Source organism: Camelus ferus, chromosome 21 (assembly GCF_009834535.1).
Source record: "Camelus ferus isolate YT-003-E chromosome 21, BCGSAC_Cfer_1.0, whole genome shotgun sequence".
NCBI classification, from domain to species: domain Eukaryota; kingdom Metazoa; phylum Chordata; class Mammalia; order Artiodactyla; family Camelidae; genus Camelus; species Camelus ferus.
In genome coordinates, this window is record NC_045716.1 from 15407852 (window position 1) to 15424129 (window position 16278).

General features: G+C 44.2%; 1 protein-coding gene and 1 long non-coding RNA gene across 7 annotated transcripts in view; one reads left to right on the forward strand and one right to left on the reverse strand.

Moving 5' to 3' along the window:
- PBX1 (PBX homeobox 1) overlaps positions 1-16278 on the reverse strand; it is a 316248-nt gene that overhangs the window by 54118 nt on the left and 245852 nt on the right. For 3 of the 6 annotated variants that reach the window (XM_032463836.1, XM_032463835.1, XM_032463834.1), the window contains 2 exons: positions 12995-13107; positions 11585-11674 (listed from right to left, as the gene is read on the reverse strand). The exons of 1 other annotated variant lie outside the window; for it this stretch is intronic. In XM_032463836.1, the coding sequence (XP_032319727.1) occupies positions 11585-11674; positions 12995-13107 (203 nt within the window). The remainder of the gene's footprint in view (positions 1-11584; positions 11675-12994; positions 13108-16278) is intronic. 2 more of the 6 variants (XM_032463838.1, XM_032463837.1) reach the window with 1 other exon arrangement.
- On the forward strand, positions 139-5485 carry LOC116658672. Its single transcript, XR_004313909.1, has 3 exons — positions 139-373; positions 5041-5172; positions 5365-5485. It is a non-coding gene; the product is annotated as an uncharacterized LOC116658672 (long non-coding RNA).

Consider the following 16278-nt stretch of genomic DNA (forward strand, 5'->3'; position numbering starts at 1 on the left):
AGATGTACAGTTTAATGAATTTTGATAGCTGTGTATCCACCAATGAAACCACCACCACAATCAAGATAGCTACCATTTCCATCACTTCCTAAGAGGTGCAGTTTTCAAACTCCCAATTTATCCTTTCACACCCCCTTTTCCCCCTGGTAACCATAAGTTTGTTCTCTATGTCTGTGAGTCTGTTTTGTAGATAAGTTCATTTTTTTTTTTTAAGATTCTATATATAAGCAGTATCATAAAGCATTTTTCTTTCTTTTACTCAGAATGAATGTCTCTAGGAAAGGCTAAGCTTACTAGGACAAGAGGAGGGAAGAACCAACATATCTACCAGCACTTCTGGAAACTGTGCTCCACAGAAGAAGTGCCAGTGCAGGTACTCAGTGATCTTCTTTTTCTTTAAAAAAATTTTTTTTTTAAATGGAGGTACCAGGGATTGAAGTGAGGACCTCGCGCATGCTAAGCATGCACCTACCACTGAGTTACTGTACCCTCCTGCCGCCTTGGTGATTTTCAACATCAAAAGTAATCACATGAGACAAGGAATGAAAACTGACACCTGTGGGTTTATTTTTTCTAACCTTTAGATTTTTGGTTGTTCTGATGCCTGATTTTGTCCCCCTCTGAACTTTTTTAGTGTTTAGTTTACATTTTTTAAAATGTCTTAATTACTTTCACAAACTTGAATTAAATCAGTTAATGCATATAGAGTGCCTAACACATGGAGAGAAGTCAATATGTGTTAGTTATTAATACAATTATTAAATGTCATTTTAGCCCATTAATTTTCTCTTCTTATTGTTTTTTAATTGTTCTTTAATGTACTGCTTTATACCACTTCCTTGTTTTATTACTACTTGCTCTGTTTTATAATCTTTTTAAGTATGTTCTTAGCAGATATGCTGTCTGTTTTAACCACTCATCCTAGCTTATTCTGCGTTTTTATTGTTCTGTTTAGTACCTGTGTGTCTTAATTGCTTTTAACCTTCCTCTTGCCACTTCACGTGCGGTTTTTATCCTTCTGCTGCCACTTCCAGCCTTCCATTGCCTTGTAGTTCATTAGTGTATTTTTTCTTCCTAGTTCTGTTTTTCTTATTTCCTGGCTCTTTTCAATTTAGTATTTGCCATTCTTTTTTTTTTCTATTTAATTTTTCTAGTTTTATTCATCCTATATTATCTGTGTACCTTGCTGCGCTTTTTCTTTTAACTCACAGTTTTTATTTTTCATCCTTTTTAATTACTAAAAATGCCGAATGTTAAGTGTTGACAAAGAGGGACCGTCTTGCTCGAAGTCCTGGCCCAGTGAAGCAAGGTGGCCCCTTTTTATCTTTTCTGTTGGTCTAAGGAGAACTGTTACTTCTATAGTTAATCCCCTAGTTTCTTCAATGTGGATCATCCATCTTCTAAAACGATACTTAACACGTGTAATCAATTAATAGGCAAAATTTTCCTCTTCTTCCATTTTACTGTCTTCAAATTAAAAAAAGAAAGAAAGAAAAAACTCTACTGATATTTTAGACCTAGATTCCTGGCACTTCTTGCCAACTATTTTAATGAATCACCAAATCTCTCCATGAAGAGACACTTGATCTAAATCTTTCTTCTCTCTCATGTGTGATCACTGGGTCCCTGACTAAGTTGGTTAACCAAATACGACACAATAGCCATGCAGAGTAAGCTATACCCAGGGAAGGACTTTCTATATAATTTTTAGATTTAATTTTCATTAAAAAAAGAACCAACCAGTCTCAAGCCTTCTATCTGCTGCCCTGAAAGGATATGTAACACGACAGTCATAACTGAGTTCTTATCATTCTTTTCCATGTCAGCCAGGCTCCAAAATATTTATTACCAGGAAACATAATGGATTCTCTTACTGTAAGTTTCTTGCCACCTCCCTTCATTGAGCGTAAGGAGTAAAGGTTCAAGGTTCCCTCTGGATAAAGGGAAAGAATAGAAGCTTTGAGGTTAGACTGTCTTGGGTCCACAGCCTGGCTCTGTCACCAGCGGGCTCTTTGATCTTGGGCAACCTACTTAACCTCTCCGAGTCTCTGTTTTCTCATCCTTAGGATGGGGATGAGAATGTTTACAGAGACATCGGTCTATATTAGGGCACTCAGTCAATGTTATGAGTTAGTATTCACGTAGTCTGGATATTGGTGGATGCTCAAGTTATCCCCAGAACCTGAAGCACTTAATTAGTTGTGCTTTTTTTATGTTGGGTCTCACTAGAACTCCTGAGCTTTGGAGAGCGAGGGACCTGAAACTTCCCTCATCAGAATCTCATCCTCTTGCAGAGCATCCTCTTAGCCTACAGGTCGGCTGAGGATAGGCTTCTACACTCCCACGGTAGATCACCTCCCTAAGGAGATGAAGCACAATTTCAGACAGGTGTGTGACTTTGAAACATAGTAAGTTTGTAGAAGTTTGTGGGAGGCTTCCAAAAAGGAATTGGACTTCAAGCTGAAGGACACCAGAGAAGAAAGAGGGAGAAACAGCAAAAGATAAGAGGAGAGATGTAATGTCTTACAAGTGAGAAAATCATACTGTAATTGTCCAGTACCATTAATTTCTATTTTTATATATTTTGAAAAGTTCTTAGTATGGAAGAGGGATATAAGTCCCTTTAAAAGCAGGCACAGCAAGTCAGAACCTTAGGCAAATGTAGACTAAACCATCTTATTCAATTAGAAAATGGCCTTTTTAGCGGAGTTTGGCTATAAGAGTGAAGGGGTCAGTAGTAGCTGGGGGGGGGGAGGGGGAGGTGAACACCTGAGTGGTGGTTGGAAAAGACTAGACTATTCTGTGGATAACTTGGGGCTCTGTCCTGTTTCTTTCTTTTTGTCTGTTTTTGTAAACTATGGGAAAGGGGTAGACACAAGATAATAAAGGGTAGTAAATTTACATGCAAGTATATTACATTTGTCAAAACTTCGAGAATGTACACTTATGGTCTGTACATTTAATTGTGTAAAATTTTACTTTAGAAGAGGAAAAAACTGCGAACAAATATCGAACTCTAGTTAATGATACGTATACCAGTAGTATTTATTTCAGTGCAAGTGTACTGTTGTCTATAATTTATCTTGAAAGGCATCAAAAAATAAGATGAACTGACAGATGAATGTAAAGATGCAGATTCAGACAGACGGACACACGAGGAAGCCAGTGAAATCATATATTAATGACCGGATCTAGGTGGTAGGAATACTGTAAAATTCTTCTAAATTTTCTGCATGTTTGAAAACTTCAACATAAAATGTTGGAGAATTTTAAAAAGGTAGGCTCCTTAATGTAAAGATAGCAGCATGATTCCTCCTCTTAGGTAAGTCTTAGGGGAAGGCTTCAGCCGCTAGAACAGGGCTTCTCGAACTCAATCTGCTTAGAAATCCCCAGAAGGTCTGGTTAAAATGCAGAATGACCTAACACTCTGGGCAGGCCTGCGATTCTGCACTGATCTCAAATTCCCAGGTGATGCCAAGGATGCGGACTTGCAGGTCACACTAGCAGGGCAGGGAGAAAGGAACAGCTAAGCAGAAGCTGCCAGCGAAGTCTTCAGGCACCTGGGAGATCTGAAACAGAGACTGGACCTCACTAAGTCCCCAAGAGTCTTCAGAAATAAAGGTTCAAATGAAGATGAGTTCAAAGAGATGTCCGGCTTAGGCTTGAAAAATTATTAGGTTAGATGAATTAGTGGCAGACAAGAGTTGGAAATTACGGCAAATGGAACCATACTAAATCAAGGTGCTTATATATTTATATTTTAAATCTTCCTCCATATTATTTCATTGTTTAAAGCACATTACGCTAGTCTGAATTTAACTTCTTGCACATGGTTAATTTTTAGTAAAGAGTTCTATTTATATGAGGAAAGGCTTACTGAAGCAGAAAGCATGCCTCTGTGTGCTCTGTGTTAGGAAGTCTACCCTGTTTTCACAGCATGGTCGGCGCTCCAGCGCTATCCTGCCACCTTCAGTGGCTACCAAACACCTGGACAGAGCATCTAGAACTGTGCTGTCTGACATAGCAGCCACTAGCCACGTGTGGCTATTGAAATTGAAATTAATTCAAATTAAATTCAATTAAAAATTCATTTTCTTAGTCACAATAGCCACACTTCGAGTACTCAACAGCCATGTGTGGCTAATGGTTCCCTTACAGGACAGCACTGAAATAGAGCATTTCCACCACGGGTGAAAAAAAAAGTCTTTAGGATAGCACGGTTCTAGAAGGAAAGAACAGCTTTTGGCATAGTCACTTGCAAACCTAAAAAAGGATGGCAGATGTCAATCCATGTTTATAAGCAACTCATTTTCGGTTGATAGGAGTATAGTTACACATACGTAAATAACTCTTACAACGGCCATTCCCCCAGTTCTTCAAAAATAATCTTATATTGACTATATTCAGTGGTGTAGTCCTTCCCTTTCAGAGAAAGTAGTGGACTGAAGTGAGTCACTCCCAGTCCTTCAAGCTTTCTGTGACTTCACAGAGGGCAAGAATCATGTCCTGTTGATATTTGAATTACTGGTGCTGGATGTCAGATGGTTCCCTATAAACTTGTTGAATAAAGCATTTATTCATTTATTTACTTCTCTGGTTAATTGTTCCATGTTAGCCAAGCCTTCTGCCCAGTCAAGTTAGCCATGCCTTCTGCCTTATTTCTCTGGTGGACCAGAGAATATTTATAGAGCTCTAAATCCTTAATATTTAAAGATATGGAAAAGAATTTCCCCAAACTCAATTAGAGCCAGAGGTGCATTTTTTAAATGCACCAAATTTAAAAATAACAATTAGATTTTCTAAAAAGAGGTCTAATACTTTTACCTGAAAACAAACTTGTCCAAAATGTGGAATTCCCTCCTCGAAGGCAAGAAGAGGGGGTCAGCTTCTGAAATCAATGCTAATGCTAACGTTTTCCACAAAGAAATCCAGCCAATTGAATCAGCTTAACATTTACTGAGGTCTAAAGGGGTCGTGCCACTTTTGGGAGCAACCACGAAACAAACTGCCTTTTGGCGGTTGTGACTTTTTTCTTCACAGAGCAGAAGGCAGGATCAACCTGAGTCCGGAACAACTAACCTGATCACAGCCCAGGGACAGCACGGCTGCAGGGACAGACGTGGGCCCAACTGGGCAGGACGCTGAGGCATCAGTCCCCATAAAACCAGCACGGTGTGTTGTGTGCATTACTGTCATGTCACGTATGGGCATCTTCCCCCCAAACACAAATTTCTCTTTCACTTATAGCTTTGAAGTATGTCCTCTAATCTTGGGTTTTCTTGGGAATGGAAAAACATGTTTACAAGTAGAACAGGGCACTGGAAGAGGGGCTTTGGCATTCTCTAGCTCAACTGTCCTTTTTAGATTTCAGGAAGCTGAGCCCTATCGAGGGAAAGTGACTTGTCCACAGTCCCAGAGGAAGAAGTGTAAGGAGTGGAAGCCGTGTACCCATGTGCATGACACTCCACTCACGCTGTAAATGTGACGATGTTTTGCGGTGACTGTATTTCTAGGCTTGAGGTCAATGACATTCGTCATGACTACTTCTACAACGAGGTAAGGAGTCTCCACAAAAGGACACTTCTTCCCAGTCCACGGGATGGCTTTTTTGTGGGGAGGAGGGTAGATTTCTCTATCTATCGCTAGTTGGTCTTGGATTTCCTCTCTTCTGCCACATAACTTAATTTCAAATTCCCTCCTGAACTGCAGAGCTGACTGGCTCCCCTGTCCTAGGATTCCAAGAACAGGAAACCTCATCTCAGACAAGGTGCTGAGTGAGACTGAAAGTTAAAATACATCCTCATTGGCATCAGCATTTTTCCAATTTGACCTGGATGTATTATGATGTAGCCACATTCCCTGAGGTCAAAAATGCTACTGATGACATATTTGCTGAATGAATGAATGAATACATGAATGAATACATGAATGTATAAATGAACGAATATGCCATTGAATGATTTAGCCTCATTCACCCTCTATATTTTTACAGGCTTTCATGTCGCAGCTGGGGAAAAACAACGGATGGCATATGACATTACGATATGGGGGCTTTTTTTTAAAATTTTTTTTTATTTTGCTGCTCCAAGTATTGTTGGCGCAAATAAAATGCTTTTCTGGTCTCAAATGCTCAGTTGATATGGTATTAAGGCTTAAAGGCACCATCATGTAAAAAGCTAAAGGGACTTACTGTTTCCCCTTGGCTCTGTGATAAGGCTGCAAACCTCCTGAAGGCAGGAGTCCACCTACCCTACCCTACACTGCTGCTTTCAAACCCGTGGAGGTTGGTGCACCTTATTCAGGCCTGTCCATCACCCTCACTCCTTTTACCCCCCAGCCCAGGGCCACTCACTGGTCCCTGGCCACCATACCAGAAGGTACCCAAAGGCAACTAACTGGGAGCACATCTGAATATGGCTTAATATCTTCAAAATTCACATTTGGCTTGGTAGAAAAATTAAAATGCCATATAATTAAAGTGAGTTTTTAAAGATCTGCATATGATTTTAATGATCGCCCTCCCTCCCCAGTCCTACAACGCCACGTGTGGCGACATCTTATTAACATACACTTTAAGTGGAAGGAGGTCTCACAGAAGTAGTTGACAAAAAAATTAAAATGATGGCCTGTGGCCGAGTGTGACCAAGTAACCCTCGTGATTTCCGAATGCCTGAAACACATTCACTTAAATGGTTTGCTATTTTTGGTCCTAATGATTTATATTTTATTTATTTTCTTACATTTATAAATGTCCTTTTGTCTCTTTGCCTAACATGGGAGAAAGCACAAACAAAAATAAAAAACACGTATGTTAATGGTTTACAGAGATCAAAGCTTCAGCTCTATTTTCCCACTACTCTAATTATCACAAAGCAAAATCAATGAGATTTTTCAGCCATAAACTGACGTTCATGGCACTTTGCCTTTATAGAGAGAATGCTAAGACTGTATGTTCATTTTCATTAAAACTCTTGAATAAGAAAAATCTTATCGGGTATCTACTGACATTTAAGATGTGGCTGGAGTGAACTCACTCCCTTAACTCACGTTTAAAAATAATTAAAAATAGTTTCACCCTAAAGAATAATGTTTCTGCTACCACCAATCTCTGAGAATTCAAAGGGAGAAGGTCCTGTAATGCAAGCTCATCCTCCTTCCCTCAAGATACAGCTGGAGGGGGAAGTGATGGGGTGGGCGTATGGAAGTATGGCGGAGACTAAACAGAGGCAAGTTTTCTGGAAACAGGAACCTACAGTTGAGCCTGGTGTGCCTTGAGTGAACAGTAAGAATCAAAGAGCATCCTTGTAGGACTCCAGAACGACTGAGTTGAAAGGACCTTAGAGCTTGTTTATCGGGTAAATTTGGCAGATGATGCAACGATACAGAGATGAAAGGACTTGCCGGAAGAAAAGCCACAAGAAGAATCCAAGTTTCCTGACTTCAAGGTGCTGCCACCTTCCACCAGTTTGTTCGTGCAGGTTCCGCTCCCGTGTCTGGTAGAGACAGCATAGAGAGCCCCATGAGGAACGACGTTCCATTGCTACGTGGATGGCCATCCAAAAAACAGGTTTTGATAAGGATGACTCTTTTAGGAAAAGGTGGCGTTAAAGAATTCAAAGAGAGAATTCTGAACAACAGCATCACTATATAACCTCCCCTATTTAATACTGATCTGAATTTTATTCTCAGAGAATCTGCACTGGTCAAAAAGTTTAGAAACTTTTCCCAAAAAGAAAGACTTAAGCTTTCTGAATTGAAAAAAGACAGTCTATGGGCAGATAAGTAAGGCATTTCAAATAAAAATCATCACTAGATACTTTACAGCTGTTATAGAAGATGTGGCTATTGGTCCTCAAAACGTGTTTTTAAATTTAGTGGTAGCTTGTTTTCTGTCTGATTTATTCCTTCAACAAATGTGATTTGAGCAGCTCACAGAGGCATTTTAGGACCACACACATATTCAGGAAAGAAAGACACAAAGAACAGACAGTAAGGAGGAGCTGGACGTGGGATTTTGAGAGTAGGGTGGGGCGCGGAAGGTGATGGAGGAAGAAAGGACATTTGCATAGTCAGCACACATGAGTGGATGTAGGGGAACACCCATCACTAGGTAGAGGTCAGCTGGCCACGTTGCCTGGCATCCAAAGTTTACTGGATGACAGGACGAGAGGAAAGGATTGGAAAGACTCTGAATCTCAGGCTACCTGCTCAGCTAGGTAAGAGAGGTGTGATTTCTGGGCAAGGAATGATGACACTCAGGGGATGAGTGCAGGAGAAATAAAGGCAGGAACAGTAACTCGGATATAATCACAAAAGTCCAGCGAATGAACTATTTCTAGAACAAGGATGGTGGCAGTGGGAAGGGACAGGAATAAGGGGATGTGGTCTTTAAGTCTGTCCGATCGACAGAGAAGTGACCTAATCTCCCTCCATTACTCTAAACCCAGTAAGCACTGCCCGTTGTCATTTGTGAGCACAAAGCACTCAAGGAGGCATCACTTAACGCTCACCACGGCTGGGGAAGGGGGCCCTTCGGCCCAGGCACAACTCGATATTGCTTTTGAAAGCATACTTTTCCATCAGAAGAGGAAAAAAAGTGACAACTGAGACCTAACCTCCCCCCACTAGGAACTCCCTATCGAGAAGACTGCTCCCACAAAGGGAGAAAAAAGGTCAACTTGGAAAGTTCTCACTTAGAACGATTTTTTCCTACTGCATTCACGTGGAACAAGCTATGCTTTGCCAAGCCCTTTCCTGCCGATTTTCTCCTTTGCCCTAATACAGCCCTTGAGGTATGAAGAGTGGGAATTACTGGCCCCATTTTATAAAAGAGCATTTGACGTCTGTCCTCAGACACATGAGAGTCACCAGGGCGGGAGTCTCCCAACCCCCATCACAGGGCTCTGACCACTGCACCCTTGCAGCCCCCTCGGGTTAAAAGCAAGTGGTCTGAACTCTACAGGATTTAAAATAGACACTGGTCGGAGAAGGTGTGGGTGCTGTGAGAACGCGGCCAGGGGAGTCGAGAAAGGCTGCCCAGAAAACGTCCTCCGCGGAATGAAACACAATCCAGAGCCCAGCTGGGAATTCCACTGCTGCCCTGGGTTTAGGGACTGTTTATTTTTACTCCTTGGCTCAATTCTTTCATTCCTGTCCTTGTCTCTTCTCTCTCCCTCCCCCCCTTTTTTTTTTTTTTCCCTCTCTCTCCCTTCTGGCAGCCAGAGGCCTCTCTGCACATAACACAGGGAGCAGCGTCTAATACCTAAGAATACATGTCCCTCTGCCAAGCTGAGGCTCCTGCAGGTGGCACAACTTCAAACTGATACCAAAGGAACATCCCGTATCATGATCTGCCTTGGATTCATTTACTCTGCAGATTAAAGACCCAGAAATCAAATAAACTTACAGTTCACAGGGGGGAAAAATAATCAACACAAAATGAGATGCTTTCAAGTGGCGTTTGCCAGCCCCGTTTTTGTGGTGGGCTTATGTCATCGGACATAACTGTCCACACGAGTTTGGTTACACCATTTCAGAAATGATTCCCAGCCCACGAGATGATGTCAGAGGGGCCAACGGTGACCCATTCCCCCACCCCCAAGCCCGAGGCTGAGGGCCCCTCTCTTCTATGCTCCCCAGTTAGGAAAGAAAGGTGCTGAATAACAGAACCGGCAGCCCCATTTCCTGCCCAGCCACGTAGACTTTCTTCAGTTCCCTTTTCGAATGTGCCTATATCCTCGTCCCCCAACTCTCGTACTTTCCTCGTGATCCTCTCTTCTACTTACATGCAGAGCAGATCTTTTTCTAGAAAAATCTCTTACAGCTCAAGAAGATTCAGGAAATGCATACATGCTTATGTGCCTGAAAACTCCCCGCCACCACCACGCACAGAGCTATGGAAACCATTTTTGAGAACCCAATTCTCCACCATGGTATCTCCTATTTTTCTAAGCAGGCGCCTGGCAAGTTAGCCATGAACACAGTAATAACAATCAGTGTGAGCACAGGAAGGAGAGAACCCATTTGCTCTGGAAACCCTTTAAAAAAAAAAGGGACCCAGTTACCCAGAGTTATGTTTACCAGGGTCAACTCTGACTGACCTCCTTCCCTTGAGAAGAGGAACCTGGTACTTATTATATCAACTCAGAGCAGATTCTGCCTAAGGAAGGTAGAAAATAGAGAATTCCTAATTGGAAGGGGTCTGAAAAGTCACCAAGACACTCACCACCTGGTGCTTATCCTCCCGTCTACAACATTCTTTCCAAGTAGTTAGCCAAACCATGTTTGAACGTTCCAATGAGGGGAATTCTTGGCTTCCAGAGGCAGCCAGTCCCTTCTTCGGACAACTCTTGACTGTGAGAAAGGCCCTTCAAATGTTGAAGTGAAACGCGTTTCTCTGAATCTTCCCCTCAGTGACCTACCCTGCCCTCTTTAGGTCACGCACGATGATTCCAATCTCTCTCACAGGTGATGGCGTGTTTAAAACTATTACCACCCAGATCTACTCTTTCGTGGGCTTAATAATTCCTAATTCTTTCAACCATTCCTCGTCTGATGAAACAGCTGGTGTTTCTTTGCTCCCTTGCAATCTGGCCACACTCACATATGATTTCACCAACGCAGAGTTGAAGGACTTTTTCATCGCAGACACTACACCTCAATTAGAATAAACTAGGATTACGCTTATACGCTACGCCCACCTCTCCTTCCTTCCGTCCCCAATTTACTTTAATCATAACAGAAACAACCCCAAAAAATCACCACCATCATCCAATCACAGTTTTCTTGGGTGGCTCTGAGCCAATAGCTCTACTGGAGCATCAGACGACCTCTAAAAGCCCAGGAAATCACCCCTGATCGAAAGAACGGCCTCCTTTTCCAGGCTGCCCTCTTGTCCCAGCTTGCTGTCACCGCTGCTGAGATAGCGGACGATTGATCTGAGAAATCAAGTTGGATTGCTGTCCCAAATCTACACTCGGGTCTCCTTGTGTCTGTCTGATCGATTTCACTCTGTGCGACATAGCTTGTCGCTATGAATTTTCATGCTAGTCAGGAGCCGCCAGCGCACCCAAGAACAAGTAGAAGATGGTCTGTCCCCCTCCCCATCCCTTCAACATGCCCAGCCTCGGCGTTAATTTTTTTTTAATCGTCCTTAGATTGGAGGAAGGTTTTCTTTTTTTTTTTTAGAAAAAAAAAAAGACCACAGACCTGGATGCCATGGATTCTGGCTACGGGTCTTTCTCCCCAGGTTCCCAGACCCCAGCTCGTGGCGACATTTCCTACCACCGTTGTACTAGGTGTCACCTGTTTAGCAGCCCCTCTCGGCTGAACGCATGTGGCCGCAGGTGCCACGCAAACACTGATTGTGTGTGACAGCCCTAGACGCCAGCTGCCTGCATGAAGCCTGCCCAATCGCCACTTTTTTGAGGGTAGAATGCTGCCGACGGCGTGACCGATACAGAAGCAAGAAACTAGGTGACCGTGAAGCTAAGCCCTACTAAGTGGCATTCTGAGCCCCATGGCTTTGAAATAATTGGTAGTGAGAGAATGAAAACAAAGGGTGGGGGGAGCCTTGTTTTCTTACACTGATGCCCTGCGGACTGTACATCTGACTGGCTGCGAGTCCGTCACTGTATCCTCCTGTCTGGCTGATAACATGGCGAAGGGTATCCACCTAAACAGACGAACAACAACAGAGAGGAAATTAGTCAGGGAGGTGCAGGGAAAGGGAGGCAGGTCATCATCACGCGGGCTACCATTTGGGCATGCCGAATTAATGCGGTCGTTGGAGAGAGTCTTCCTGGGAAAGGAACCATGAGGAGGAGGCTGGGTCTCCTCACTACCCCAAATCCATTACCCTTTCTGAGTTCAGTAGGCAAGACAGTAAAATGGTAGAAGAAAGCTGGGATTCCCAACATTGAAACAAATTCCACGATGCGGCATGAGATGGCTGGGCGAGACGGGGGTTGGAGGAGGGAGGGTGATGGCACTCCCCCTTCCCTCCAGATCATCCTACATAACTTCTCGGCTGGGAACTCCTAGAAAGGTCAAGGTTCTGTTTAGAGGGGCTCTGGGTAAACAGTGCAACTAATGCTGTATTTCTGAGGACTTAAAGAATGGCCAATTATTTAGTCATCGGACCAAAGTCTGACCATTATCTCCTCCAACTTGTTTCCAGGCAATGTTTCCTGAGCAAGGGGCTGAGTCACCGGCCAGCTCATCTGGTCCCAGGCAGGTGATGCTTCCTGGTCCAGAGGCAGGGTGGGGCCACTGGATGGGCACGGCTCAGAACTTCCCTCGCAGCTCCCACCCAGAGAACACCACTTCGCCCTGTCGCGTCAGGCTGCGTGGTGAGGTGGGAGGATGGCCTCCTTCCCCATCATGCAGGCAAGTGGCTCCATAGGGAGCACTGAGGGCTGACACCACACGACTTGATTTCTGTTTCCCAGCAGGGACTTAGACTCATCACCAGAAACCCAAGTCCCTTGACACAAAGGATGACTGAGAAGAGGAGTTTAGTCAACCTGGCTGGGAGTACTAAAGGCTTCAAGTGAAAACAGGAAACCAAGCTATGTGCCTGCGCATTCATGACTTCCAGCTTGGGCAATGCTGAGTGTGGAGAACCAGCAAACTGGAGAGAGACCTGGAGCGTGAGCCCATGGACCGAACGCCTCCTCCCTTTCCCTTTACTGAGCAGAGAATACGCTGGGTCCACTCGCCTGATGGGCCTTGGTCACCTCCCCCTGGGCTCCTCTCCCACCCTCCTAGGGTGGCTGACAAGCCAGAGCCAGACGCACTCACAAAGTGTGGACAAGATTCCCCACGACAATGGTTGTCTTTGTTTTGGTTTGGTTGTCGGTAAGGTCTGTTTCTACATCTCTCTGTCTCTCTCTCTCTGTCTCTCTCTCTCTGGCCAGAAGCAGGAAGTGCCCGTACTCTGAGGGCTCTTGGACTCTAAGGCATTCACCTGGCGGCACATTGGCTGGGTCCCTACCTGTGATTGCACGTTGGCTCCAACCTGGGCCCCTTGGTAAGAATCCCCATTGAGTGACTGCACGCCCATGAACAAATCTCCAGAGTTTGACATGTTAAAAGAACTGGAAGAACCTGGAAAGGAAAGAGTGAGGCACCTGAATCACAGAAAGGAAAAGGCTCAACCCCCGCAACTATCAGCCAAGAGGAAGAATGGCATGCAGAGCAACCCCCCAAATAAAAACTAACATGGAAACAACATCGACAGAGCCTGGTTAGTAGCATGAAGAACAGAGCAAGCTATAAAGGGTGCACATCATTCATGTTATGTGAAGCCACGTCTCACCGCAGGTGGCCCTTAGCAACTTCAAGCTGAGAAAGGAAACATTTATTCTTCTCAACTTGGTCTATTTGAACTGGAGACAGTCTCTAGATGTAGGACCTCTCTTTCATGCCTCTAAAATGCTAGGATTGGCTGGGGGACTGCAAGCTGGAGAATATGGGCCAGTCAACGAGACTTCTGCCACCACGATGGCGCACGTGAGCTCTCGGCTGGATTCTAAGTAAGCTACTGCTGCACCCATCTCCCCTCATGTGGGGAGCAGCACCTGGGAGGGGAGGGCAGGATGGCAACGCCGCACAGGAAGGCTGGCCCTGTGATGTGGGCCACTGACAGTCCTGATTTCTAAAAAGGAGGCAACATTCCCTGGTGGGTGGTCAACAGTCCAAGATGAGCCACGAGGACTGCAAAAATACATGAAAATAATATGCTCTTCCCTGCCACCTGCCATTTTGGAGGAAGACAAGACAGAAAATGGACCAGGAATCCTCAAGCATGCATGAAATATAAAATAATAATAATAATAAGGGCCTCAAGAAGAGCTTTCTGCTTTCACCTCCAAGAGATGAAGCCTTCTCCCAGAGACTCCGCCTGTAGGCACCACTCAGGTTCCACTGGTCCCCTTGTGGTAAACCTAGCCCGCCCTCAACCTCAACACAAAGCCGTGAAAAGCTTAATATTATTCTGAAGTCATCGTGCAGCTCAGCGCATTAGGACAGAAAGCTCAACGTGCAAGGTTTGGTTAAAACATGACGTTAGCCTGGAAAAGGAGAGACCTCAGGGACCCAGGTCAGTTCCACGCTGCTGTTTCCATCCCTACGTTGCTCAAATCGCACTCCTGCCCTTGAATTCGGAGACAGCCATCATCCGTGTGGAATCGCCCAACAATGATTCATGCCCCAGCTCTGACACTTGCTTTTCTCCCAAGATAGGGATTTACACTGTCCTAGGGGGCTGTCCCGCCTCCCATGAAGAGCTGAGGCTAAGCAGAACAGGAGGCTTTTTTATTCCATGGAAGGACCACTTAACTAGCAATGACTTCTAAACTCTGCCACCCTGCTTAACCATTCATGGTGTCCTCATTCTTCAAAGGCGAGAGCCATTTAGAGGAACCCAATGATTTTCTTGAGGACAAGTCACTTGGGGACAACCTCAAGTTAAGAAACATCCCCATTTTGCTTTGTGCTTTAGGGTGTCCATCCACATGTAAGGGACCAGAGAAGTATTTTGCTATCTAAACAGACCCTCCATTCTTACTCATGGGGTAAAGGCAATGCTTTCGGGGGTGGGGGACAACCCAAGCACCACCCAAAGAACTAGGACATCTCCCTAGCTCTGTGACATGTCCTGTCGCATCTGGCATACATCTCTCAGGTTAGCTGATCTGAAAAGAGTTAAAAAGTTGGGTCTTAGGCAAAATAGGTACAAAATTAGACCAGATGTGGCTCACACCCAATCAGCAGGCAGAGGCTTTGGCCTGGACTCTTCTATGAATGTGGTCCTTCCCAACACCGTGGGTGACCCAGTGTGTAGCACAGAACACACACGTGTTCAGATACGTAAGACCCAGGCTTCTATGTTCTAGTTACATCCCTCCCGCTCAAACCTTTCAATGGCAGCAATATAACCTAAATTTAAAAACCATTTTATAATAAATACTACAATACATGCTAACTGCTAGATGTCATCAGAACCAAGAACTGTCAGCTCTAAGAACCCAAATTACAACTGTTTATAGGATATCAGATTCCCACCGCCCCCAACCCCGAGAGTATTCATTTTGAAGCCCAGGTATTCTGTGTTGCTCTCAACCAGGTATCATGTCATAAACATACATTCTATATGCTTGGTTGACAGTTTATTGGAAATTAACACACAAACTGAGAAATGGGAGAAACCCCCAAAGAGCTACACTGATGCCAAGTAACATGGCATCCATGGAACCATGAAGGCACGGAATGTGCCATTTACAAGACATACACTGCAACTGACACAGATGATTTAAGAAATCTATGTGCATAGATAAACTGTAAATATGTCTGGCTGCCTATTGTACACAGAGATAAATATGCGCATATCAATGTACTTCACGTACAAATGCATTTGAATCAGAGCAGTAACTGCAGGAAGAGTCCCTGTGCTCTTGGCTGTGCTGTTTCAGCTTTTCATAGTCTCTCTACACCCGAGTACAACACTGCCTGGCTTCTGACTCTGTGATAAGTATCTAGAGGCAGTGACTGCACTGAGGGAAGAGCCCGAGTGCCACTAATATGGCAATAAAGCAGACACAAGTCCACACGGAAATCTGAATAATGAGGGGAAGACACGTCCCTCACCTGGCACTGCAAGTTGGAAAGAACTCATCCTGGGTTGGCTAACCTCCTGGGTAGGATGTGGTTCACAGAGAAGTAGCCCATGGGCTCTCTTGGAGGCTCTGTAGAATTCTCCAAGAACTACAACAGAGTGACCTGGCTTTCTGAGAAGGTCAGTCGGGAACCTTACCTACAGGTAGCTATGATCAGCAATTACTAGATGCACAATTTGAGACGTGCTTGCCAATTAACAGAGTCTGAATTTGGCTTGGGAATGGAGGCAAGTGGCTCATGTAAGCTGCAGTCCAGACACCTGGGGAGTGTACCAAGCTAAACTTGCCCTCAACTAGACGGAGAAGAAATGACGCATCACCTACGGACGCTAGTGCATTTGCTCACACAAACACGATGATGTGGAGATCCGTAAACCTCCATTTTCATAAGATAATTTCTCAAGCACTTCGTTTCTACTCTAAGGAGTCTCCAGGAGAATTAAATGTGTTCAGGAAAAAACCCCAAACTCAGTTAACTTCAAAATCCCCCAAACAGAACATTAATGACGAGATCTAAACCTAGAGCAGGCTTTCTCGACATTGGCACCATTGACATTTTGGACCAGATGATTTTTCGTTGTGGAGGAATGTCTTCCGTATT